The following is a 23,983-nucleotide window of genomic DNA, read 5'->3' as shown; positions in this document are numbered from 1 at the left end:
ATTGTCTAAAAAGGCAGTCTTCATAATTGTATTAGCTTAGCTTTGAGGCAGATTCTGATAGAAGAATCTTACTAAAAGATTTCTGGCTGAAAGGTAGAAAAATATCTGCTACCTTAATATATTAAGGAATTAAGTAGCAACCATTGAGATTCTGTATCCTGTGATAGAAACAGCTTCATTTTAAACAATCGCCTGCATTTTCAGAGCACAATTCTGTCTAAACCATAAGTCATTTATTCTTGAAACCAGATATTAAATCAGTTAACAGTTTTTGGTGATGATGCATGACAAATATGTTGCTTGCTATCTAATGCCACATTATAATATTCTCATATTATATATTACTACCCTTGCTGCATCTTTAATAATTTTTATTGCTTTTTTCCTTCCTGTCATGAAAAACAAAAATGTTCCTTGAAAACGGCTTTCCTAGTTGAAGAGGTCATCAACAGTTAAAATGAGCTGAAAAGACACCAGAAACCATAAATCAGCAACCACATCTCATTGTTGGACTTTGTGAGGAACAAATATTTTAGGACAGGTAACTCTGCCACTCAGAACTGCAAAAGCCCCGTTTCTTCTTCTTCACCCCAAAAGAACATTTGCAAGCTCTCAAAAAGGAATGATTGAATAACTGAAGCTGTACGAATACCTGCTTGTCCTGGTAAGCCAGGCCAGCCGGGAGCTCCCTTTTGACCTCTAAGTCCAGGAGTCCCAGGGTTTCCTTGCTGCCCTGGGGGGCCAACCAGTCCTGGCAAACCTGTGTGACAACAATGAATCATTGCTCATCAGCATCCTTAAAACCAACAGCTAAAACACAGACTTGCACGACATTCATTCTCCCAGGCAAGCAACACAAAGATGTTCCCTTCCTGATGTCATTATATGACACTGCACCGCTCATCCAAGTGGAAGAAAAAGAGAGCACAGGTAGGAGAGACAAAGTATAAAAGAACAACTCATTACACTTGTCAGGCTTCTGACAGCCTCAGAAAGACAGTGGGCTCCTTCTATTAAAATGGTAACTTGACTTCTATTGCCAGCTACAACAAGTGATACCACTTCTGTACATGTCACTTTCCCCTTCTGCTGCACTTGTTTTGCCTTCCCCACTGAGAAGCTGATCAGATGAGAAATGTTTCCCAGCGAGGCACCTGTTGAAGCTCTTCCAGTCTTGGTTGGAGTTTCTAAGCCCTCTAATGAGAAAAGGTGTGGAGCAACTGTTCTGAAAGAGCATTTCCACGATCCTCCTGCAACAGGGCATGTTCTTAAGCCCTGAGTGTGTGATCCAGACACAGCTGAACCTGACTTGGCTTCTCTTGTACAGTTGGCCCACGAGCCTTGCTCAGAGGCTCTGTAACTGTGTCCTGGGGGATACTGACTTCATTTATGGCAGCAAAAGTCATTGAAAAGCCTACTCCTTGTAGTATTGAGACATTAGAATACATGAGTGTGCCAGCAATACAACACTTTGACTGGACACAGAGTTGTTATAGAAAAGGAAAAACTGGTATAAAGTAGAGTTAGGTTTTTGCCATTTCCTCTTAACTTCTGCTGTGAGTTCCACATCCTTGTCACTGCTCCTCACCAATTTACAGAATGATGAACACATTAAAAACTTAATTACTTTCTTTTAAAGGAAAGAGTATTTTTCTTTTTCCTCTTAAACAATGCTGTTCTTTGGAGTGTTAAAAAGAATATTTTACCTTCTTGTCCCACAGAGCCAGGGACACCCTGTGTGCCCTTGAGGCCTTCAATGCCAGGGAAACCAGGATCACCACCTTCTCCTTTTGGTCCCACACCTCCTCTTATGCCTGGAAAACCACACAACCAGTGTATTCTTTTAATTCTTTCAATATTCTTTTAAGCAAACAAGCATAACATGAACTTGGCTACTGAATGGGTCCTGGTCTTGCCACATAAAGACATTCTTCTAATCAGGGTGCTTACATAATCTGGGAGCATGAACAATCCTCTGGCCAAATGATCATTAAACTTGCTTTTAAAAGTGCTCCCCAAATTATGTGGAATATGACATTGATGTTCAAGTGCACTACATGTACAGAGAAATTCAATATACTACCTAAAAACTCAATCCAAAATCTACAAGACTTTGCTATCCCACCTTCTATAATCATGGCCTGATAATGCTCCTTTTGTCATCAACAGCAAAACAAATTATATAGAAATGTTTACTGGAGTTGCCAGTCATGATGCTTACTGCTATAATGGTACTTTCAGGTGAAGAGGCAAATATAGCACATATTAATTTCAATAAAGAAAAGATGAACCTCTCCAGGAGCTGTCATGAGAGCACAGGTTCAAGAGCCATGAAAAGCCCATAGAAAGCTCCCCCTCCCTTCCTGTGGGAACTTTGGTATGTGAAAAGAAATACATTCAGAGAGCAACTGTGAAATGAATACCTGTTAAGCCTGGCACACCAACTTCACCTTTAAGGCCTGGCATTCCTGGTAAGTTTATAGTATCTCCCCGATCACCTATTTCAAACAAAAATGAACACATGAGTGGTAAGTCTTTAATTTAAACAGTACTTCCTGTTGTTTCAAAGGAATTGCAACTTCAGAGGCAAAATTCTGCAACTATTATCTTTGTAGAATAAAAGAGAAGTAAATTAAAGACGGCAAAAAAGTGTCTGGAACAGCCTCCCTCCTTGCCACAGATGGATTTACCTATGGACAGCACATTTTGCATGAAGTTAACAGTATTAACCTTTTTACAGTCTTCCACACCTACAGTATCATTCTGTGTGAATGTAGAAAGACTCTTTGAGATTGAAGACACACTGAGACCCCTCAGAACTTAATGTCAGGTATTTGATGGGTGATGAATACAGAGAGTGCTCAGATAAGAGAACAAACTCACCTATTTCTCCATGTGAGCCAGGAGTACCAAAATGGCCTGAAATTCCCGGAATGCCTTTTTCTCCCTATCATATGATTGAAAGCAGGCATCAGTTAGTGAAGATGAGGATTTATTCAACCTTCCAAGCAGCTGACTTTGGAAATAATAAAAAAAGGCTATTAAAAGTACCACTTTTGAGTTTCTGTAGTACTTTAGAGAGTAACTTGGCAGCAGTCAGTTAATCTAAATCAGTACCAACCAAGGGACAAGTTATGTTTGCAAAGGCTTAAGTTTAAAATTGAGGACATCCCATTATACATATATAGCAGTGAATTCTTGTGCTGGTTTTGGCTGGGGTAGAGTTCTTTTTTTTTTCATAGTAGCCAGCACAGGATTGTGGTTTGGATTTATGCTGGAAACACTGTTGATAACACAGGGATGTTTTCATCCCTACTGAACTGCGCTTACATTGTGTCAGGACATTTTTTGCTTGTCACCCCACCCTGCCAGGGAGGAGGCTGGGGGTGAGCAAGGGTTTGGGAGGGGACACAGCTGATCCCAACTGACCCAATGGATATCCCACACTTTATGGCCTCAAGCTCAGCATATAAGGCAGAGGGGATAATGGACTGGGGGGTAACAATGCTTGGGGATTGGGCATCAGTTAGTTGGTGATGGGCAACAGTTTTCATTTGTGTCACTTCTCTTTCTTGGGTTTTATTTATCATTGTAGTATAAAAATAATAATAACTATTATTATTATTTATTGTTATTGTAGTTTATTTAAATTACAAATCTGTTCTTATCCACCAGTTCTCTCACTTCTACCCTTCCAATTCTCTTCTCCCCATCCTGCTGGGGATATGTGGGAGAACAAGCAACCAGGTGGCACTTAGATTCTGGCTGAGGTTAAACCATAACAGTCCCTTGGTTAAAAAACAAATCTTATTGAAACCTAAAGGCAAAGAGAACCTGAGAAAGGAACATAGTTTTATCTCTCTTAAATAAATGATGTCTATGAGTCTACTCTCAGGCCTTTTTTAAGCATTTATTTCTTCCAGTGTAATTTATTTTGCTGCCAGAGTGAATTACAATGAATTACCCACTGGAAGCTAAGATTTTTAGGCTCTTTTACTCTTAGGTAAGTGACAGTGAGTAACTTTTGGCAGTGATATCATAAAGTCCTGGGACAAAGAGAAAAGTAAGCCCAACACTGAGAATAATTTTTACCAGCAGCTGTGGCAACAGGATCAAAGGTCTAGAAGGAATCATCTGGGTTCTCACTGGCAAAATTCTGGCCTATGAAATTTGGATGTCTCACAATGAGAAAAGAAATTACTCTGCTTAATGAATGTTGGAGAGAGCAAGCAAAAGTATTTGATCTATTCATTCAATGCTTATGGCATTTTTATCTTTGCGCTGCTGTTGTTCGGCAAAATTTCAAGGGGTGAATGCCACTTCCTGAGAAGCTGAATGCCAGCACAAGGACACCCTTATTCCCTCATGTGCAAAAACTCACTCTGACTCCTGTGGTGCCAGGGAAGCCTCTGATGCCAGGAGAACCAGCAGGACCAGGATAACCTTTCACACCTGTCAGCCCTTTTGCACCGATGTCTCCTTTCACACCAGCCACGTAGCTGGGATGCCCAGGGGACCCTGGGGTTCCTGTCTTTCCAGGAAGGCCTGGCATTCCCTTGCTTCCTGCAGACAGGGAAGAAGAAAAACAAATAAGGGAAGACTGACGTGTGGGCTTGTGTGTAAGAAGTTTTCCTGCTACTGGCCTTCTCAAAACATGGCACCACAATGTGCTGTACAAGGCAACACACATACACACACACATCATCCCTCAAAGCTTTCCTTGGGGGTGACTGTGAAATTCATCCAGGAGCTCAGTTTCTGCTGCCAGAGACCTTGCTGGGGAGGCTGCAGCCAAGTGGTACAATGAGCAGGGAATATTTATTATGGTAGCTCAGAAAAAGCACTAAATTATAGTTTTGAATATGCTTGCCTTGTTTTATTACGACCACTGACCTTTTAAGCCAAAGGATCCCTTTGTGCCCCTTTCTCCAACATCTCCTTTTTCACCTTTAACTTCCATCATCATGCTGGGCATGAGCTTTGGAGGTTCTCCTGGGGGGCCTTGATCCCCACGGTCACCTAAAGGGTAAAAAACCCAACCATGTCACAAAATGCTAGTCAGCAGCATGGTCAGAAAGTGAAAGAAGAGTGAATTAGGAAAAAGGAATGACCTTACACAAGCTACAGAAAATCCACTTGCATGAAAAGTAACCTCTGTCAATACAACATGGCAGTGGAAGAGTCATGCTTAAGAAAACATGAAAACTGAGTTAAACTTTTGTACATACAATCCTGGGAGTTGGACCCAGACTCCTCTGTGATAGATAATTTATGTCTCAGCAGATCAGTTAGGAATCATGTGTTTATAAAAAAAGCCCCAAAATCATGGTTTATAAAAAAACCCCAAAAGCACATTGGACAAAGCACAGAAAATTAATTTCGTTTTAGAGCAAAGGAAATTCTCAGTCAAAAAGCTTTGGGCAAAAGAAAGTCTTTGGATTTGTTACCAGTTATAGTGCTCATTTTCTTGACTTTATGGTTACTGGTGATATCAGTAAATAATGTCCAGAAGAAGGGACCCATATAGACTCTCTGAGTGTCTTTAGTTCTTTGTGGGGTGCAGAGACAGGCCAGTAACCCAGACTTGTCTCCTATGCACTGTCTCATATTTCTTCACCAAGTGTATTTGCACTTCTCTTCACAGGGGCTGCTTTCACACTTGTCTTTTGCGGAGACTGTTGCTGGGATCACTGTTCTGCAACCTCTGAATTGCAGACACTTTCTTTAAAAATACCAGTCTCAGGGTCCCTAGAAAGAACATTTTGGTCTTGTGGCAAAACATTTATTTAAAGGTAATTGTGTACAATCAAAAGAGGGCTGAGTTGCAGTTTTCATTTCATCAACAATAAAACCAGCTGAATGTTTGTGACTTTTAAGTTTTTAATAATGTTTGTGACTTTTAACTACTTAATTTTAACTACTTAATTACCTGTTTTTATTTACTTGTCTTTACAGTGCAACTGGAGAAAAATCCAAATATTCTCCCCAAACACCTTATGCTTCCTGGGAAAATGTTCTCTTGACTTCTGCACATGTCCAGAGGTGCCACTATCTGAGTTGAGATGAGTAGCAAGATGTTTGTCTCCAGCCTTAAGTGTGCAAAGAAGTAACCTTTCCCTGAGTCTAAAATTCAGGCCTCTTGGCCAGAGGCCCATGTGTGAAATAGGTGGAGGAATGTCTGAGCTAAATTTACCATGTGAAAAATGTGTCTTCTTTGTCTCTGTGTTCTTGTAAAATAGTTCTGCAGATGTGAAGAGCAAACACACTAGTACCACCCATAAGCAAATACCTTTGAAGCCACGTGCACCCTGTGAGCCTTTATCTCCCTGAGCCCCAAGTGGGCCAAATTCTCCTTTGATTCCCTTGATGCCTGGTCTTCCTTTTAGGCCTGTCATGCCTTTGAAACCATCAATGCCAGGTGAACCTCTTGAGCCTTTAAGAAAGAAGGGGAAGAAAACAGTTCACTCAGATTTCTGCAAACTATGTAAATATGAACCAGCAACACATGACTAAAATGGTATGAAAACTTCAGTGCAGCAGTACCTATTTTTTGGGTGCCTTGATACCTACAGCAATCTGTGGGTCTGGAGCAGGCACCCAAGCTCTCTAAGAGGTAGCAGAGCTCCTGAGGTAGTGTGCTCTCAGGAGTACATGAACCTGCCTCAACTGGCCAAGAAGAGGTGGTGTGGAGATGACCAGAACTTGCTGCATTCTTCTGAGACATCAGTACAACCCCTCTCCTAGAGGTGAGCTTGACATATGTACCTAGTTCCACATAAGGTTTGTAGTCAGCCTGGTCTACATGTGGAGATACAAATCATGGGTCTAGGACTGGCTGGTCCTTTCTCAACAAAAATTCCCCTACTCCTCTTTTCTAAACAAGAGAATGCTGTTTTACATGTGTAATGCTAACAAATAGATCTTAATTTCTCTCAAATGAGAGCTGATTAGTACTCCAGAGCTAGTCTTGTCATGTCTTTCCAACTGATGAAATTGCAACATGCATTTTTAAGCATGCTCTGTGCTCAGCTTGGCTTCACATGGAGTTGAACCTCCCTGTGTGGTGTAGGCAATGTGCATTACACATACGTGTTTTCCTGTGGCTGGTAGGTGAGAATCTCACCTTCTCAACATAACATTAGTATCCTAAAGTCACCATTGAGGTCTTGTGTCTGGCATTGCTCAGTTCACAGCTCCCAGCTTTAAAAAACTTTAAAGCCAATGTCTGGGGAAACATCTCAGTTTCACTAAGGACCAATGAGACTAAGACAAGGGTAAGAGTTTTAGAGAGAAAACAGTAAATATTGTGTATTTTTGAAAATTAGAAATAAAAGAGCCATTGCTCTTCTAAATAGGGCTGCATATCACAGGCTAGCACTGTGCCAAGCCCAACACAGGGGAAAACGGGCGGTGATTTTGGAATGTATTAGGCACATGATCCTAATTCTGCTGTTTTAAATAGAGGGAGACCAGCAGAGCCTGGTTCATGTCTGCACAGAAGAGCTTTAATCAACTACTGTTTTCAAAGCAGCAGTCCAGAGCTCACCTTTATCTCCTGGAAAGCCATCCATTCCACTTATGCCAGGGGGACCAGTCACACCACGTATACCCGGCAGTCCCGTGTGACCCATGTCACCTTTGTCACCAGACAGACCCTTCAGGCCCACGGGGCCAGGAAAACCTTGCTCACCATCTTCTCCCCTAGCACCAGGTGGACCTGTTGTGTAAAAGTGAGAAAGGGAGAGTAAAAAAGGTTTGGACATAGATGATGATTTCATACAAGGTAGCTCAAGAGGGAGAAACTGCTGTCCTACAAACTTCATATCGAAGGGGGGAAATTAGGATTTTTTCATCAAACAATTGCAGAAATTATTGTAAAGATAAAGTAGCTCATCGACATGAACCAGCCTCGCTATCAGTTTGGTTCCACACCCACTTGCAACAGGACCTCTTTAATTTAAGAATTAAGCCCCTTTTACATAAGCCCACCCTCATTTGGTGGCTTCCTTTTTCCAGTCTGCCAGCAGCCAGCTCTGATCTGACTTGGTAGGTGGCTACTGAAAGAAAAGTAGCAGCTCTGCCTGTGAAGATCATTCCCAAACTTAACTGTCTGCTGTGGAAACCTTATAGTTGCCTTGCCACAGAGGACTAGCAAGAGGAATGACACAGGACTGCGTTGCTTCCTCACCGAGAGGTCCTTGAGAGCCAGGGCCACCATCTGGCCCACGGTTTCCTGGTGGACCTGGGAATCCATGTGTTCCTGGTATTCCTGGCAATCCTGTCAAACCAGGGAGACCTTGTGGCCCTGGATCTCCTTTGGGTCCTGGCAAACCTGGGCTACCATCCGCTCCTGAAAGACCAAAATTATGCATTAGAGAGCATCATATGTAGAGAACATGTTTTTATATATTTCTTCTGTGTACACCCTAGGCTTCCAGGGTGTGTTTTTCCTTTGAAAATTCAGTGAGAAAAGGAAAAGCAAATTAAAGGACTGGTCTTTATATTTAAAATAATTGATGTTACCAGCAATAATCTCAATATTTGCATCAGATAGGCTGATTGACTCTTTCAAATTAATAGTAATGATTTGGCACCATGTGGATATACATGCAGGCCTCTTTCAGTTTTAATCTCCATCTTTCTATTTTAATCCAAATAATTCAGTTAGTCCTGATCTCTCTGTCACATATATCTTAGTAAGGACTGAATCATGCAGCTGACTGAACCACTGAAATAATGCTATGTATCTTTTCTAAAATTTTATAGGCAGGAAAAGTACCATTTAGGACAGATGGTGGGATCTGTGTTATTGTATAGAAATTTCCACACATGGTTGTTACAAGACATTTCTGTAAGACAGATACAAATTCCTAAACAAAAAGGCCCTAATTTTACATGACTGAATGCACTGGGTGAAAAATTATATCTCTACCACATGTTTTTAAGTTTTAAAAGATAATGCCTGCTTTTCATTCAGCTTGGAGAAGCAGCAGCATACAAATAGTATATGGCACTTAAAATCCAGGTCAAGTAGATCTCTTTCTCTTTCTTCAGGTTTTACACCAGTGTAGGTCCATTGGCTTGACTGTAGTTAAATGAGCTTTATAACTGCAGTCATTTAAAGTGGGTTTTCTCAACAACAGCATACAGGCTTTAGTTTGCTATTCTGAACTAAGTGGCAAAGGTGGTATAAAGGAATCCCTAGTCATTTGATATAAAATTTTAAAAAAATCATACTTGTAGAAAAATTCACATGCTATCTGGAGCCATTCTGCCAGAACTGTAAAATAAATCAAGAACAGACAAACTAGTAATGCTTTTTATTTTCACTGTATTTTTAACTACTGAAAACTTAGTTCTACAAAAATGTTTACAAAGAAGGTGCAAAGTCACACCATATTTTTTGTTTTCAAACAAAATTGGATCTTGTCCCCTTTTCAGAGGTGTTGGTAATGTTTTCTGCCTTTTCTCAAACTTGTTAAGGGCCACAGAGCTGCTTTCATCCCTTTCCTTCACTCTGGGGCTCTACCTCAAGTGAAACCAGCTCTCCTCACTTCAAATAACTCTAAGAAGATGATGCTCTTCTTTATTTAATTTCATCAAAAATCATGAGAAGGATATCCAAAACTAGTTCCTGTGATAAGCCTTGCTTCAAGCTAGTCATACAATTACTACTCCTTTCTCAGTTCCACACAGGGGAAGTAGGTAATCCACAGTCCCAAATTTAATTTTAGGTCCAAATGCAATTGAAACTGTGTAGCAGGGTATGATAAATTCCCACATGTGCTTTTGAAAGTCCTTCACAGAGTTCAGAGAGTGAAAAAATCAGATTTTGTTGAGAAACTCTGTTTTCTGCAGGGATTTTAGGGTGTTTTTTATGGTCTGAAATAACAAACTAAAATGAACACTCTGAAGTTATGAATAAGTATATAATATTATCTTTTTCTTATTTGTGAGTGGCCAATGACTGACAAGGTAAAATAGCTTATTAGCAGTTACCTAACTCTATGTCCTCTTAGCTAAAATTTACAAATTCAGCACTACTGCAATGTGCTGATCAGCAAAGCCATGCAGCCCAGACATTTTTTGGTGTGGGAAAAAAAAAAATCTCAGTATTATTGCTGTGTGTAAGTGAAAATTCAGGATAATAGTGACACCACCATTCCCTTAACTACAGTGAAAAAAAAATTAGCAGTACATCTGAAAGCGGCAAAGATGAGCAAAGTCTGGTTTTCTGCTATGCTCCTGTAGTTGATTTCATGTAGAGCAGTGTGAAGGACAGCTGAACATAAGTAATGGATCTCCAGAAAGTGTTCAGGGGAGCCAGGCATGTTGGGAACAGCTGACACAGAAGTGGAAAGAATCGGAGATCGTCAGGCACTGGGAATTGACAGTGAGGTCATCAGTACCTCTGACCCATTCTAACATGATCTCTTCCTACTCTCACATCCCTACAATTTGGCTGCAATTGTATCCCACTCTTAGGCAGATCTTTCTTTATTAGAAGAAGCTGTTACCTCTAGTTCCTGGTACTCCTTGATCTCCTGGTGCACCTTTCAACCCTGGGAAGCCGGGGAGGCCGACATCCCCTCGGGAACCTGCTGCTGCTCCAAAAACGTCACCAGGAAGGCCCTTTGGTCCTGGTGCTCCTGGAGCTCCGGATTTTCCTGTAAGGCCTGGGTGTCCCTGAAGTCCAGGTAGCCCATTTGGGCCTCTGTCTCCCCTGGGTCCAGTAAAACCTATAAATAAAACGGGGACTAGGCATCACAGAATTCACTACAAATGTTGGAGTTCAAATCCTAGATATACCAACATGATGTCCCCATTACCACAAATGACAAGGTAAAGGTGGACTGGAAAACTGGAGCTGGACTGAAAGTTAAGCCCAAGCACTGGTGAAAGACAGCACGGAAAACTGCAGGGGATTGCTCCCTGTGGCCTGGGAGCCATATGGGAGCCCTAATTTAGCAATCAGAGCACTCTGTGGAGCTTACCAGGGGAGATGGTCCTGCCCTATGCTGCACAGAGCCATGTTGTATGATGCACCCCTTGATGCATCAGGATGCAACGGGACATGCACCAGCTCTTTTTTGCTTTCTCTGTTGCTACTACAGATGCTGTAGACGAGTCCAGAGAGCACTGTCAGGCCATGTGCTGCCTGGGGGCAAAGCACCACCTGGCACTGGATTTGGGAAAGTTTGCAGCACTTCAGAATCTGTGAGGATTTAGGACTTTGAAATCAGATATCTCAAAAAACTTTCCAGAGAGCTCATAAATTAAATTGCATCGATGGCTTCTGTAAAGGGGTACAGAAAAAACCCCAAACAACTCATTACCCATTTCTCTGACCAAATAAACTTGGTCAACCACAGGGAAATGGTAGTTTCTGGAGGTAATTCCTGTAATTCTTGCTGGACTGAATGAAGATTTGTGAACATACACACCCACTGCAGTTTATATGTGAATGCACTAAATGAATCACACAGTGCAGTGCAGTGCAGTGGCACACACAGAGGCTCATTTATACTAATGTTGAAAAGAATTAAATGGAAGTACTAATACTATTATTTTCTTCCTTTCTGCATCATCATTATGAGTATAATGCACTTGGAATCTAAAATTTCTTGCTATTTAATTTCTTTATGAGACTCTAATGAATTTTTACCGTCACATTTATAATTTTGAACAATAAAGCAGATTTTAAAAGGCTGGTATCTATGAAATTTTTCATCATTATGGAAGTTGCAAGAAATATTTCTGGATTTGAAACGCAGTATTTTTGTCTAATGGCTTATTGAATCAATGTAGAAGGGAAGATAAGTGAAAATGTACCTAGAATCAAGTATTTGTGTTTAAGTGACTTCAGTAAAAAGGTCAAAAGTATATAAAGAATGACTAATTATTTCAAGATACCTGGAGGACCTGGGAATCCTTCCCGACCTGGATCACCTCGTGTACCATTTAGCCCTGGGTAACCCATTGGACCTGGATCACCTGGGAATCCTCTTGCACCTTTTGCACCTAAATTATATAAAAGAAAGTACGAAAGTGTGATCTGAACAAACAAAACAGAAATGTGCATATAATGTAAAAAAAAGGTAGTAGTATCATCATAATGTGTTTCTGGATGTAAAGATGAAACCTTTAAAAATAATTAATGGGGCTATACAGTAACTCTTTAGAAGTATTCAAGATCCCAAAACATGGACCAAAAATCTAGGTTAAATGCTTTTACAAACATGGATTAACCTGACTTAAAGATTAATGATATGAAGACTACTAGGGTTCAGATAATTAGTTTCACAGATTTTTGGAGCTTTTCAGTATTTTGAAAATTAAGGCTTTTAGATTAAGGTCAAAAAGCAATGTCAAAAGAGAATGTTCACAGAAATGGGCACAGATGAGATGCTGTAGGACGAAAAAAATTTCCTTTCCCTGCTAAACTGATCACAGAACAAGAGCAGACTGGTTTAGATAACCAAGAAGCAGAAATGTAAGGCTAAAGTTTAGATCTAATAGTCCCTCAAAATGAATACAAATTAACTAGCCTACTTACTATATTTGTAATATTACAGGTCTAGAGATTCCCTAGTTAAAGAAAGGATGTGCCCTTAAAAAAAAAAAAAAAAAGGATGTGCCAGTTCTTTAGGCACTGACCTCTTGTTCATACTGATTTTTCTCCTGACAGCTAAAATGATACCTCCTTTCCTTGTGATACAGTATTTGACATTTCAGTAAGGGCAAATATTACTGTTTTTTAACATCTCAAAACCTGCAAGCATTTTGTAGGATTCCTTTGTTATGTTTCAAAAATTATATTTTTTTTTCCACGCAAAATTTATTACATGAGTCTCGTTAATCCACTGTATTACAAGATCAAGATTTTTGGTAAAGTTCTTTGAAAATAATTTCTGGCGAATGCTTTGTTCCACTACACTCCCCAGCACTTGGAACTTTATAAGTTTCCAGCTCAGGCTTGAAGGTCAACAACATGCTTTAAAATGTTGGTGCTTAGCATCACCATGAATTACAACTCATTTATTCATTACTGAAAGCAAGTTTCTCTCCAACCCTAACTATGACAAACCAAGGGAAATATCATTTGGATTTTGATACTTTTTTCCACTTTAGTTTTCTGAAATTTATATTATTTAACCATGATTATTTGTAGTTTTAGCTATCATTCGTGAAAAGGAACAGGAAACATTTTAAAAAATGAGAAATAAGTTGCACATAACCAGCCAATGTAGTGTGCATATATTTCACTGTGCTGTACAGGCCTATTTTTTCTCTCCCTTATATGAAAAGTAACTTCTCAGAAAGAAATCAAAAGGAAAATAGGCTTTCAGGTCTCAATGAAAAACTCCAATGTGCCTCTTATTCAAATGGCATCTTGGTCTTGTTTCCCATCTGCAATAACTGGCTTTCATTAATTCTGTTCATAATTGCACTAATTAAAAAGCCATGTGAGAGAAAGAAGGTGCAGAAGGAAACTACATCCACTGCTTACCACATATTTCAGTAAGTCAATATGTGATGTTAGCTGGTGATAACATGCTGTGCCAAACAGCAGCGCAAAAATAGTTTCTATTTTGGCCAATGTAATGTTTGGTTTGCAAATATTTTAGTTGTTTGAGACAGAACACAGCTTAAAATTTTATTCAACAGCAATTGTCTAGATCTTGAGACTCCCGAATAACCAAGATGTAACTCAGGGTGGTCTGTGTGTGCTGCCTGGAATTTCAAAGGAACACAAGGACATGAGGGTGGCAGGCTTTAAAGAAAAGTCCTTGCTTGATACACTGTGTGCCATTAGCACCTAGGACACCATGAGACTTGATTGTCAACAGAGGAGCTCCATGCTGGCTGAACAGAAGGTGGGAAATCTTGTGGACAAACCACATTACTCCAAGCAGACAATGAAAATGGTGTAAAGGAGGTGCTGGTGCTTTTGTGTTTGTCTGGCAGATGTGGGTAGGAATGATGCTCCAGACAAATCAATTGACACAACTCAATTTAAAATGTGTCCTTTTCCTCCCAGGCTTCTGGTTCCAGAAGTGCCTCTGGAACTGATTGAAAGGCACAGAGTTCTGCACTGGGCTCTGCAAGGGGCCCTTCCCAGGTTTTGCAGAGAGAGGATGAAAAACAAGTCTTAAAAAAACCCCAAGTCTTAAAATTATTAAAGCATGTAAGCTAACAAAGGCAGAGAAAGATCTATTAGAAAAAGAGCTAACCAAGAATACAAAATGTAAAACACATGAAATAGCATCACTTATGTTACAGCAGCCTTACAGCTGGGAATTAAATCTGATTGTACTCACTAAATGAAAAACCTTCAAGGTCATATGAATGAAAGAATAAACAAATCATATTCCGAAAAAGCTACAAAATATTGCAAAGAAAACAAGAAGCCGTGATCCTAGCAACAAATTTTGGCACTAGGACTAAGGAAACACTGATAATCTTTCATCAGAGACCAAATTTGTCCTTTTAAGATGCATTAATCTGCAATAAATCAATTAATCAATCTATGTATGTCATAATAATCCCTGTGCTGAAAAAAAAAAAAAAAAGAGCTTGACCTTAAAACTTATACTCCAAATCTCTAAACTTGGCTAAAGCACAGAAACAGATGCATCAAGAATTTTACATTTACCAAAATCTGAAGGACTCAGCTATGTTTTTTGTCAGTGGCTTTACAGCTGGTGATGAGAAGGATTTATTGAAAAACAGTTTTATTGCTTAGGCTGGGAGTACATAAGTTTATAGGAACTATCAGTGCTGGTGAGACATTCCCTCTTCAAGGTCAGTCATTATGACCAGCCAGCACACCTTGCCCATGTGTCTCAATTCCATCTCACACAGTCCCTCAGGCTTTGTCCTCACCTCCTCTTCCTCTTGGAAGGAGGTGTGTCACTGCTGAGTCAGGAACGGGGACGAGGTGACATATAGACTCTAGGTCCCTTCAGAAGGCTAATCTGAGTTTATTAGAAACCCATTCTTTTATACACCATTCTGATACAGCTGGACCTGATTGGTCATTTAATCAACACCCCGTCACACAATTGGCTAATTAAGAAGACACCCTTTGGTAAACATCTTATGAGAAACAACTGTTCAAAACACCAGCTGCAAGATAGTTTTAATTCTTTCTCTCAGCCTTCTCAAAACTCCCCAGAACAATTCCTGGGAAAGTTTATCTGGCTTCTCTCTCTCTGACTAAACTGTCGCATCCACAGGTCTCCCTTTTTGTATAAAGGAGGAGGCAGCATTTATAATCCCCTGCAGGGCCCTTTGCAGGAAGGAGAACAAACACAGCTCAGAGGTGGGGAATCCTCAGTGATGGGGAGGCCCAGGATGACCAGATGGCCCCTCTGGGCTGGCAGGGACCGGCTCTGCCAGGAAGGTGTGCGTGGCTACAGACACAATAGCCGTGTTGGGTCAGGCAGCCTGGCCCAGACACAGTGCTGCATCTGCACTGAGACTTTGGGCTCACACTTGCTGAAGGCACTCTGTACATAACTTGAAGAGGAACAGTGAGAAGGATCTGTCACAGTCCTCCATCAAATCCTTTTATCACCCTGCTCTCAGAGGACAGGATTTGCTTCATGAGGTGTGCAGTCACCTCTGAGAGATTTCAGTACACTCTCTAGCACTAAATCTGTAGACTCTGTATACTCTTACTTGCATGTGGAGAATAGCAAACAGGCTGTCCTTTCTGCCCTCTGCTTTGTGGCTGACACTCATTAGCAAAGGTAGGCTTAGTTCAGGAATGGTGAAGTTACCTGGGCTGCACACTGCTTAGATCTCTCTGCCAGGGTCAGGTTAATGCTGTGTTCCAAAGTAATTTCTAAAACTTGCTGTCTGCTAAGGCTCAGTTATAATTGATACCCTTCAAATGTGGGAAACACAACATGGGTAAAGGCAAACATTACCTGTGGCTCCTGGCACTCCTGGCTTTCCTTGGGATCCCTTTGGTGGCCTTACACAGCCTGCACCTGCAAACAAAAAACCAAGTTAGTCACATTATACATGCTCCTTTACTGTCTCTCCATGTCTCTGGGCCTCCAGTTGAGACAATTTCATTAAAACAGGTGAAGAAAATTAACAAGCAAACTCCTAATTTGAAAAGAAATTTTATTCTTCATTAAAAGAAAAAAAAAAGGCTACGTGTGGCATTTTCAGGGGAGCACTCAAGCTAATCTCCACCCCAAGAGCTGCTCTTCTGCCTATTTTACAGAGGTTATGGTGGCAGGTCCAGTTGGACCAGCATGGGAAGTGTAGTCCAGCCTACTTCATTTTTCAGAATAGGAGGAGAAATGCTTTGTTTCCCTATGGGTGGTTTATACCCATGAAGCAATTGAGTTAATTTTTGTAAAAATCTAAGGGTTTTTTCTTATATGTCACATTGCACTGAAAATCTTCACTCAAAGTTCTTCTTTAATAAAAGTTGCTAAAATTTTCTTGGGCATATAATTTCTGGTACTGTTTTTTATAGATTGCACAGTAATCATACAATAAACACTCAGGAGTGATGAAATAAAGAATCTCTGAATTGTAGAGCCAAAAGTGCAATAATTTTAGAAAATGTTCAATTTGATTAATTTAGTTTAGAGCTACATAGAGTATATGCATAGCTATTTGTGACCTAAAGTTCAAGCAGTTTACAACCAAGAGCATCCAAAGCAGCCATCAGAAGAAAGTATAGACCCAAAAAAGCAGCATAATACTGAAAAGAAATTCAAGCCATGTGTATGTACAGTACCTGACCATATTGGTTCAGTTGCATCTCCTCTAGGAAAGTCTTCAACAACCTGCCCACAGTCTATGAGCAAAGAATTAGAAAACACAGTTATTATCTAAAAGAGAAAAATTGCAAAAAGACAAAAATGTTCTCAATTCTAACTAAAATGCCTATAAAACCAGCAGATAATGTATTCTCTTACGTATTATGCACACATACCACACAAATGATTTGCTGTAACATACTGAACACTCTATCCACACATTGGTTAGATCCAGGCCTAAAACCTATCCTGTCCATGTTAGGAGGCTGTCCCATGCACTGTGTAAGGTTGACGTGCTTGCTTTAGCTTGAATATTCTGCCAGGCTTCTTGAAGTGGAGGACTAAAACTCCGAGCTTGAGCTCTTCTGAATGTAGCCTGGCATTGCTGTGCTTGGAAGGGACTTGAAAAGCTGCAGAAATACTATGAGGAGCTCTGAAGGGTGGAAATATGATTTTCTCTGGTCAATTAAAAGATTATGTCGGATGGGAAAAATCAGAGAAAACCACCTGTGGGATTTCCAATGGCAGGACATTGCTCCATTGCCTCCAACTGCTTGAAACATGACAAATGTTACTTGCTGGCACTAACACATTAATTCATGTCATTTCAATACCTGACATGAAATTACTGTGACTTCTGAATTACCTCCTTTTTTTAAGATTTCTGGACAATACCAGCATTTCCTTTTACCCCACATAACCCCCACCAAGCTGTCCCTTTTCAACAGTGTGCTGGATAAATGCTGCACACAACTCAGTGCTGATCTCCCATGGCTCTGATGTAAGACACAGCGGTGTCTCTTACCTAGTTGGCCAGGCTCTCCTGGCAGACCAGGCAGACCTGGAGATCCTGGGTTTCCAGCTTGTCCTTGGTCACCTGGAGGACCCCGGAAGCCTTTTGGACCAGGAAATCCTTCACCTGGCAGGCCTGCTTCTCCTGGAAAGCCCTTTGGGCCTAATTCACCTGGATAACCAGGATCACCGGGGAAACCTCTGATAGTATCACCCTGCGGGAAGTAAATGGAGGTGGTCACTCCTGATTTTGCTGAGAAACAAATGCCACTCAAACAGTTGAACTGCTCTCATGAATAACATCTTATGGGCAGTAATTTCTCAAGTGTTGCATCCCAGCTCTTTCAATCAACATTGAAAATAAAGTATTTTTGAAATAACCTGACTTTAATGTAGACCACATGGCAGTAAGGGCGTGAGAGAAGTGCTCCTTGAGGGAACATTCCCCTAAAAATGTTGGCCCATGAAAAGCACTTGGGCAATATGAATAGATGTTGTGGAGGGGCTCCTGGTCCTTTCTGAAAAACTGTAAGTGGATTTGGGGAGACCAAATGCATTGTTAAAAATGCATTGTGGCATTTACTTCTGAGAAAAGCTGACATAAAAATGCACCCAAAAGATTTTTTCTCTGTCTGCACTCCCAGTGGTATTTCTACACTACAAACTTTCTACTTTACAAACATTATCAGAATGCTTTTCTATTTTCAGAAGCAATATAAAGTACCATCTTGACTGGAAGGAAAAGTACTGTGGTCTAGAGTGCCTAGTATAGCTCTTGCCCATCTTCAAATATGATATATAAGCGTCCCAGTGGTTCAAAACATCATTTATGATGGGCCACAGGAATTCTTCTTGCAAGGTATTTAATTTTGCCTATAGAAGGAAGTTTGAAAATGAACAAAGACTACCTGTCTAATTTCTAGATAGCTGCAGTTAGGTGAGCTGCTATGAAGCAATATGATGACATAATGTACATTTTAAGGACATATAATTGCAGTAAATTTTGCTTTCCTTCAACACAGTTGTACCAAAGCTATTGAAGTTCAGTCACAAAGAATCTCAGACTATACTAGAAGGAGTCACTAATAAACCATACACTAGCACTTGTTGTTTAAGTAAAGTGGAAATAAAAGTGAAAGATTTTTGTAAAAACCCTGAAAATAAACCTGATGCTAAATTTATCAATAACCAGCAAACCCAGTCTAGTTTTGCACCATTATCTGTGAAAGAAGGACAGGCTGGTGATCATAACTCCTCAGAATTAAGTGCATTAGTAACTGGGTCTGGTGTATTTGCTGTGTTTGTTGCTTACCGGAAGGCCAGGCTGTCCTGGTAAACCATCTAATCCATCTCTGCCTGGGAAACCATCTTCACCTCTGATTCCAGGCAGCCCAGGATCTCCTCGGATCCCTTTGGTGCCTAAAGAAGACCTTCCATTGTGAGACCAATCTTTCATTAATACTATAAATAATAGGAAAATACAGGCGATAAGAATTTTCACTCTACCTTTTGTAGTTACGTGTAAAGAGTCTCCCTTTTCTCCTTTCTGTCCAGGAAATCCAGCTGGACCCGAAAATCCCTGGTGTCACACACATTAAAAAAAAAAAAAAGCCAAAACAAACCAGAACTGCTTAAGAAATAAGTATCAAGATTTGCATTTCTACTGTCCTGCTTAAAAAAAAAAAAAAAAGCCTCCTTAAATTTTACTGCTTTCCTGTTACTTTCCATGAACGATTTCCTCTTCAGTAATCCCATTCTTGTGCAGAACCTTTATTAATATATTCTAACTAGAACCAAGGTCTCTATGGCATGGTAGAGGAGATTCTGCAGTGGCTTTCCATGAGCTAGAGTCCTGCAGGTGACTGCTGCTGCAGAACTGCACTGGAGAAAACATGGTGAATTTCTCAGCGTTAGCCACAAAAGGAAATGCCCTAAGCAACTCTTTGCCACCTTGGAAAAAACCTTAGGGTTCTACTGATGTGTAGCTCCTCCCGCGCACCGCTCCCAAGGAGAACAACCTCACAGCTGGCAGTGGATTGAGATTGGGGCTGTTCTGGGACTGAAAAGCAGCACCACCTTCATTTACCAGACAAGAACTTGGGCACAGAGGGATTAAGTGATCAAATCACTTAATCAAATCACAGACCTATGGGAAGATTTTGGTTAGAAGGGAGGTCTGGGGGTCTCTGGCCCAGCCCAGCACTTGGAGATAGAGCAGGTTGCTCAGGGCCTTGAAAATCTCCAAGGAGGGAAACCTTCTGTCTTGCAAAGACAAGCTGTGGTGATGCTAAAGACCAGTCTCTGGCATTCTTGATTCCTTGGCACAGTGCTGGAACCTCCTCCTGAACAGCCCTTCTGAAAGTGGAATTTCTAGCTGCTGGCCAAGAGCCTTGCAATCACGCAACCAAATCCATATCCATGGTAGGTGCCAAGGCCCAGAGGTTACAGAGTAATTTACTAGTGATTGTTTTATGCCAGTTAGCTTTAGTTCTGAATAATTACACTCATGCTCACTGAAATATAAGCTGTGCATGTTAGGTTTTCCTCAGCCATCTCTTACTGAATTCCAGGGTTGATAAATTTTTTTTTAAATACTCCTGTGCCAAACAATATTGAAAAGTGTGTCTTTGACATCACTGTATTTTATTGACATTCTGGGTGAAAAGCATGTGTAAAAACTGGATCTCAGCTGCAGGTCACCACAACAATACAGGTTTGCACTTCTGTTAGTCAAAAGAGTGAGATTAGTTTTGATTATAAGCATTCTGCTTTACCTGGACATATTTGAAAACTGCATTTAATGGTGAGTGAAGCCAATCTGTACTGCATTGGACATTGATTTTTTTTCAGGCCAGAAGAAATCTCAAGAACTTAAAATAATGCTGAATTACTGCATTAACGCTGCACTAATAGCATGATCTTCACATTACTATTTTTTGTTCTCAAGATTTAGTTATTATGTATAATTCAATTTAGCACAGAGGTATTTTCAAAATATTTTACAGCTGCTTCTAATTTCTCTTTCTCCACAGAAAAAAAATCCCTTTGCTTGGGATAAAACTTCATTGTCATTAAACTGGCATAGATCTTATCAAGATTAATTGTATTTATCATCTACATAAGTAGCTTTTTGAACATGCTTAAAGAATTAAGGAGTGATTTTTTGCCCTAGAATATGGACCAAGAATATGTAAGCTATATTGTTTTACTTTTTGAATTTGCTGTGCTATGTCTGTACATGTTTATACTTCTCTCTGTTCTACAGTAACTTAAATTCTGAGATAAAGACTCTCGAAAGCAAAAAAGTCTTGTAGAAATTACAAAGTTTTAACCAAAATATCAATATTATATTTTTGGAAATATTTCTGTCAATTTTTTCGTGACTTCTAGAAAGTATAGCTTTTCATAAAAGTATTTTAAATTTCTGCAAAAAAAATCTACTTTTCCTGCTTTTTTTTATACAACCAAAATACAGTCAAAGCTTAATGTATTATATTTAATTCTAACAAATCCCAAACTTTAGATAATTGTGAGTGAGCTTGGTTTTTTTGATGTTCAGAAGAGCCTAAAGTACTAACTGAAAAGATATTTGCTCTGATATCTTTGGACTTTACAATGGTATGTAGTGATAGGAAAAGAGGAATAGTTTTAAACTGAAAGACAGTAGGTTTAGATTAGATATTAGGAAGAAATTCTTTACTGTAAGGGTGGTGAGGCCTTGAAGCAGGTCAATAGACTCAGAAGAGTTGTGGATACCCCACCCCTGGAAATGTTCAAGGCCAAGAACACTTGGATGCGGTCCTGAGCAACCTGGTCTAGTGGAGGGTGTTCCATCCCATGGCAGGGGTTTGGCACTGGGTGATCTTTAAGGTCCCTTCCAAACAAAAGCATTCTACAATTCTTTGATTCACAAAATCAGCTTCTGGGTCAGCATTTCAAAGGACTTATTCTAAAATTTTGAGATGTAACTGACTAAAGCCAGTTCTGCCTGTGAGGAGCCATGATGCAGTTAGCACACCACATGGTGCAGCACCTCTATGTATCATCAACAAACAAGCTGTTATGAGCCCTTTCCTCAGTGTTATTGAACAGTGTTTTTTAGAAAGACTATATTGTAAACAAGAACCTTACTTTTTATGAGTTTAACATGTGCATCCTATAAGCAACAACCTTAGGTTACTACTGGAGTTGTTTCCCTTCTAGATGGTCAGATCACACTCAATACAGCAGCTTGAAAAGGTTCTGCTTTCTTCAGATTGCAGGTGGACTTTGGTTTATGGGGAAATCTTTCACTCTCCCCAAAATTTTTTATTTGCACTTCCATCCTAGAAATTTTTGGCCTTCCATATTTTGTGGGAAGGAAGGAAGTTGCGGAAGGAAGTTGCGGAAGGAAGGAAAGAAAGGAAAGAAAGGAAAGAAAGGAAAGAAAGGAAAGAAAGGAAAGAAAGAGAAAATCATACTTTTAACCATTTTTCCATGGAGAATAGCTTTGAGGATTTGGATTTTTTTTTCATCTAAAACTGGCATATAAAACTAAGGCATATAACACTAAGCAATAAAAAACCAGCTATCTCACTTTTGCTCCAGGGTAGCCAGGAAGACCATGTGGTCCTTGATCACCAGGTTCTCCTTTCCTTCCAGGCTGGCCAGGGGTTCCTGGAAAGCCAGGAGGGCCACGGGGGCCAGTAGAGCCCCTTCTGAGCTCCTCACCCAAAAGGCATCTAGTGCAATCCCCTTCTTCACCTAAGGAAAAAATTGGAATGAGAAGAAAGAAAGCTCTATCAACAACAAATAGATGTGGAGCTGTATCTATCTTATATATAGACTTGAGAATATTTGAGTAGTTTCTCAAATACTTGAGAAAATGTCTCCTTGGTTTTTTTTTTTTTTTTCTGACAAGAATCCAACACAACGTTTCTTTGTCATGTTAGCCCCAGATCAAATTCATCAGTCCTCATGCATGTCATAGTTCAATAAACCCAGGAACACACTGGGGCTTTACATAATGCATAACAGCAGATCATCTATTGAGTTATCTGCTATAACCTACCTTTAGGTCCTTTTTGTCCTCTTGGCCCAGGGAAACCTTGTATACCAAATCTACCTGGTGTTCCCTCTCGTCCTTTTAATCCAAAGAGAGGACCTAGAAGTTTAATTTAATAAAAATATAAATTCATCTACTGTAGATTTACTCTTTTTCTCTTTCATTCCTATTTCTTTGGGCTGCAACACATTTTCTCTAATGTCACTAACCCAGCCTGCTGTGATCTACTACTCCCTCCTCTCCTCCTCTCTCCATCTTTTGACAACTTCTCACACTCATTCTCAGTGACTTCAATCTGTTGTGGCAGACAATCCTTACCCTTCTTTGCTCTCTCTAACATTGAATTCCTCCTCTCAGCCCAACCTACTCTGCATTAGTACAAATAGCCTGCTCTGGATCACCTTCTGCAGATCCTTTTCTCCATTCTTTCAAATGTTGCCAGGATTGTCTAAAAATCACACAAACCTTTTCTTCACTGATGAGTGTACACGACTTCTCTGTGTGTCCTCCCCACCTCTCATTTAATTTTCATTTCATTTCATTTCATTTCATTTCATTTCATTTCATTTCATTTCATTTCATTTCATTTCATTTTGTCAATTTCTCACTGCCAACAGCTGTCTTTAAAATAATCAAAGATGTTCCTGAGAGTTCTCATCATCTCTGTTTTTGCACTTACCAGGGGCTCCAATGGGACCAGGTGGACCACGAATTCCAGGTGAACCATCCTTACCCGGAAGCCCAGGCGGTCCCGCATAATAAGCAGGAGATCCTATTTCACCCTTTTCACCTTTTGGTCCCATTTCTCCAGGTAAGCCTGGCTTATCCCCATCCGCTGAAACAGAACCAGGGAAGAAGTTCAAAGCAATTTCTTAATGGTGCTGCCCAAAGAGCTGTGATGTAACAGAAGAGAAAGTTCTTACAATTGCATCTAATATGCAAGGAAAAATGGACATACTTAGCATGGAGCAAAAATGGTAACTGCACTTATCACTTGAGCAAATCAATAGCAGTTACAGAAACAAGGCTCTGTCATCATCTCTATTTCAATAGTTTTGCAAGAGTCCCACTGGTCCAAAGGAAAATGCTCCTCTCATTCTCTAACCTCCCCCCAGTTATTATCTACTACTCTGCACTGTGTATCACATGATCACCAAAAAAGATTTTCCCCACTGTGACCCTGTATTAGTCAAAACTCCCTATAAAGTTAAGCTGTTAGAACATGTAATGCTGGGGTGTTACCATCAGAAAATCCAGGAAGACCAGGCAATCCACGATCTCCCTCCTCTCCTCGGTCTCCTGGGAGTCCAGAAACACCTGGGAAGCCTGGATCACCTCTTGCACCTGAAAGACATCCCCG

General features: G+C 40.2%; 1 protein-coding gene across 1 annotated transcript in view; it reads right to left on the bottom strand.

Moving 5' to 3' along the window:
- The window catches only part of COL4A2 (collagen type IV alpha 2 chain), a 141,051-nt gene that overhangs the window by 11,946 nt on the left and 105,122 nt on the right, over positions 1-23,983 (bottom strand). Inside the window, exons 19-38 of the mRNA XM_054004344.1 lie at positions 23,866-23,967; positions 23,303-23,458; positions 22,630-22,722; positions 22,156-22,322; positions 19,086-19,158; positions 18,892-18,998; positions 17,593-17,794; positions 16,766-16,825; positions 15,936-15,998; positions 11,914-12,021; positions 10,518-10,739; positions 8,189-8,350; positions 7,547-7,717; positions 6,290-6,433; positions 4,894-5,019; positions 4,382-4,563; positions 2,884-2,947; positions 2,424-2,498; positions 1,707-1,814; positions 653-760 (exon numbers count right to left, since the gene is read on the bottom strand). Coding sequence (XP_053860319.1) covers positions 653-760; positions 1,707-1,814; positions 2,424-2,498; positions 2,884-2,947; positions 4,382-4,563; positions 4,894-5,019; positions 6,290-6,433; positions 7,547-7,717; positions 8,189-8,350; positions 10,518-10,739; positions 11,914-12,021; positions 15,936-15,998; positions 16,766-16,825; positions 17,593-17,794; positions 18,892-18,998; positions 19,086-19,158; positions 22,156-22,322; positions 22,630-22,722; positions 23,303-23,458; positions 23,866-23,967 — 2,493 coding nt within the window. The remainder of the gene's footprint in view (positions 1-652; positions 761-1,706; positions 1,815-2,423; positions 2,499-2,883; positions 2,948-4,381; positions 4,564-4,893; positions 5,020-6,289; positions 6,434-7,546; positions 7,718-8,188; positions 8,351-10,517; positions 10,740-11,913; positions 12,022-15,935; positions 15,999-16,765; positions 16,826-17,592; positions 17,795-18,891; positions 18,999-19,085; positions 19,159-22,155; positions 22,323-22,629; positions 22,723-23,302; positions 23,459-23,865; positions 23,968-23,983) is intronic.

This window comes from Vidua macroura, chromosome 2 (genome assembly GCF_024509145.1).
Source record: "Vidua macroura isolate BioBank_ID:100142 chromosome 2, ASM2450914v1, whole genome shotgun sequence".
NCBI lineage: Eukaryota > Metazoa > Chordata > Aves > Passeriformes > Viduidae > Vidua > Vidua macroura.
The sequence above is the reverse complement of the archived record's forward strand: the minus strand, read 5'-3'. Positions and strand labels throughout refer to the sequence as shown.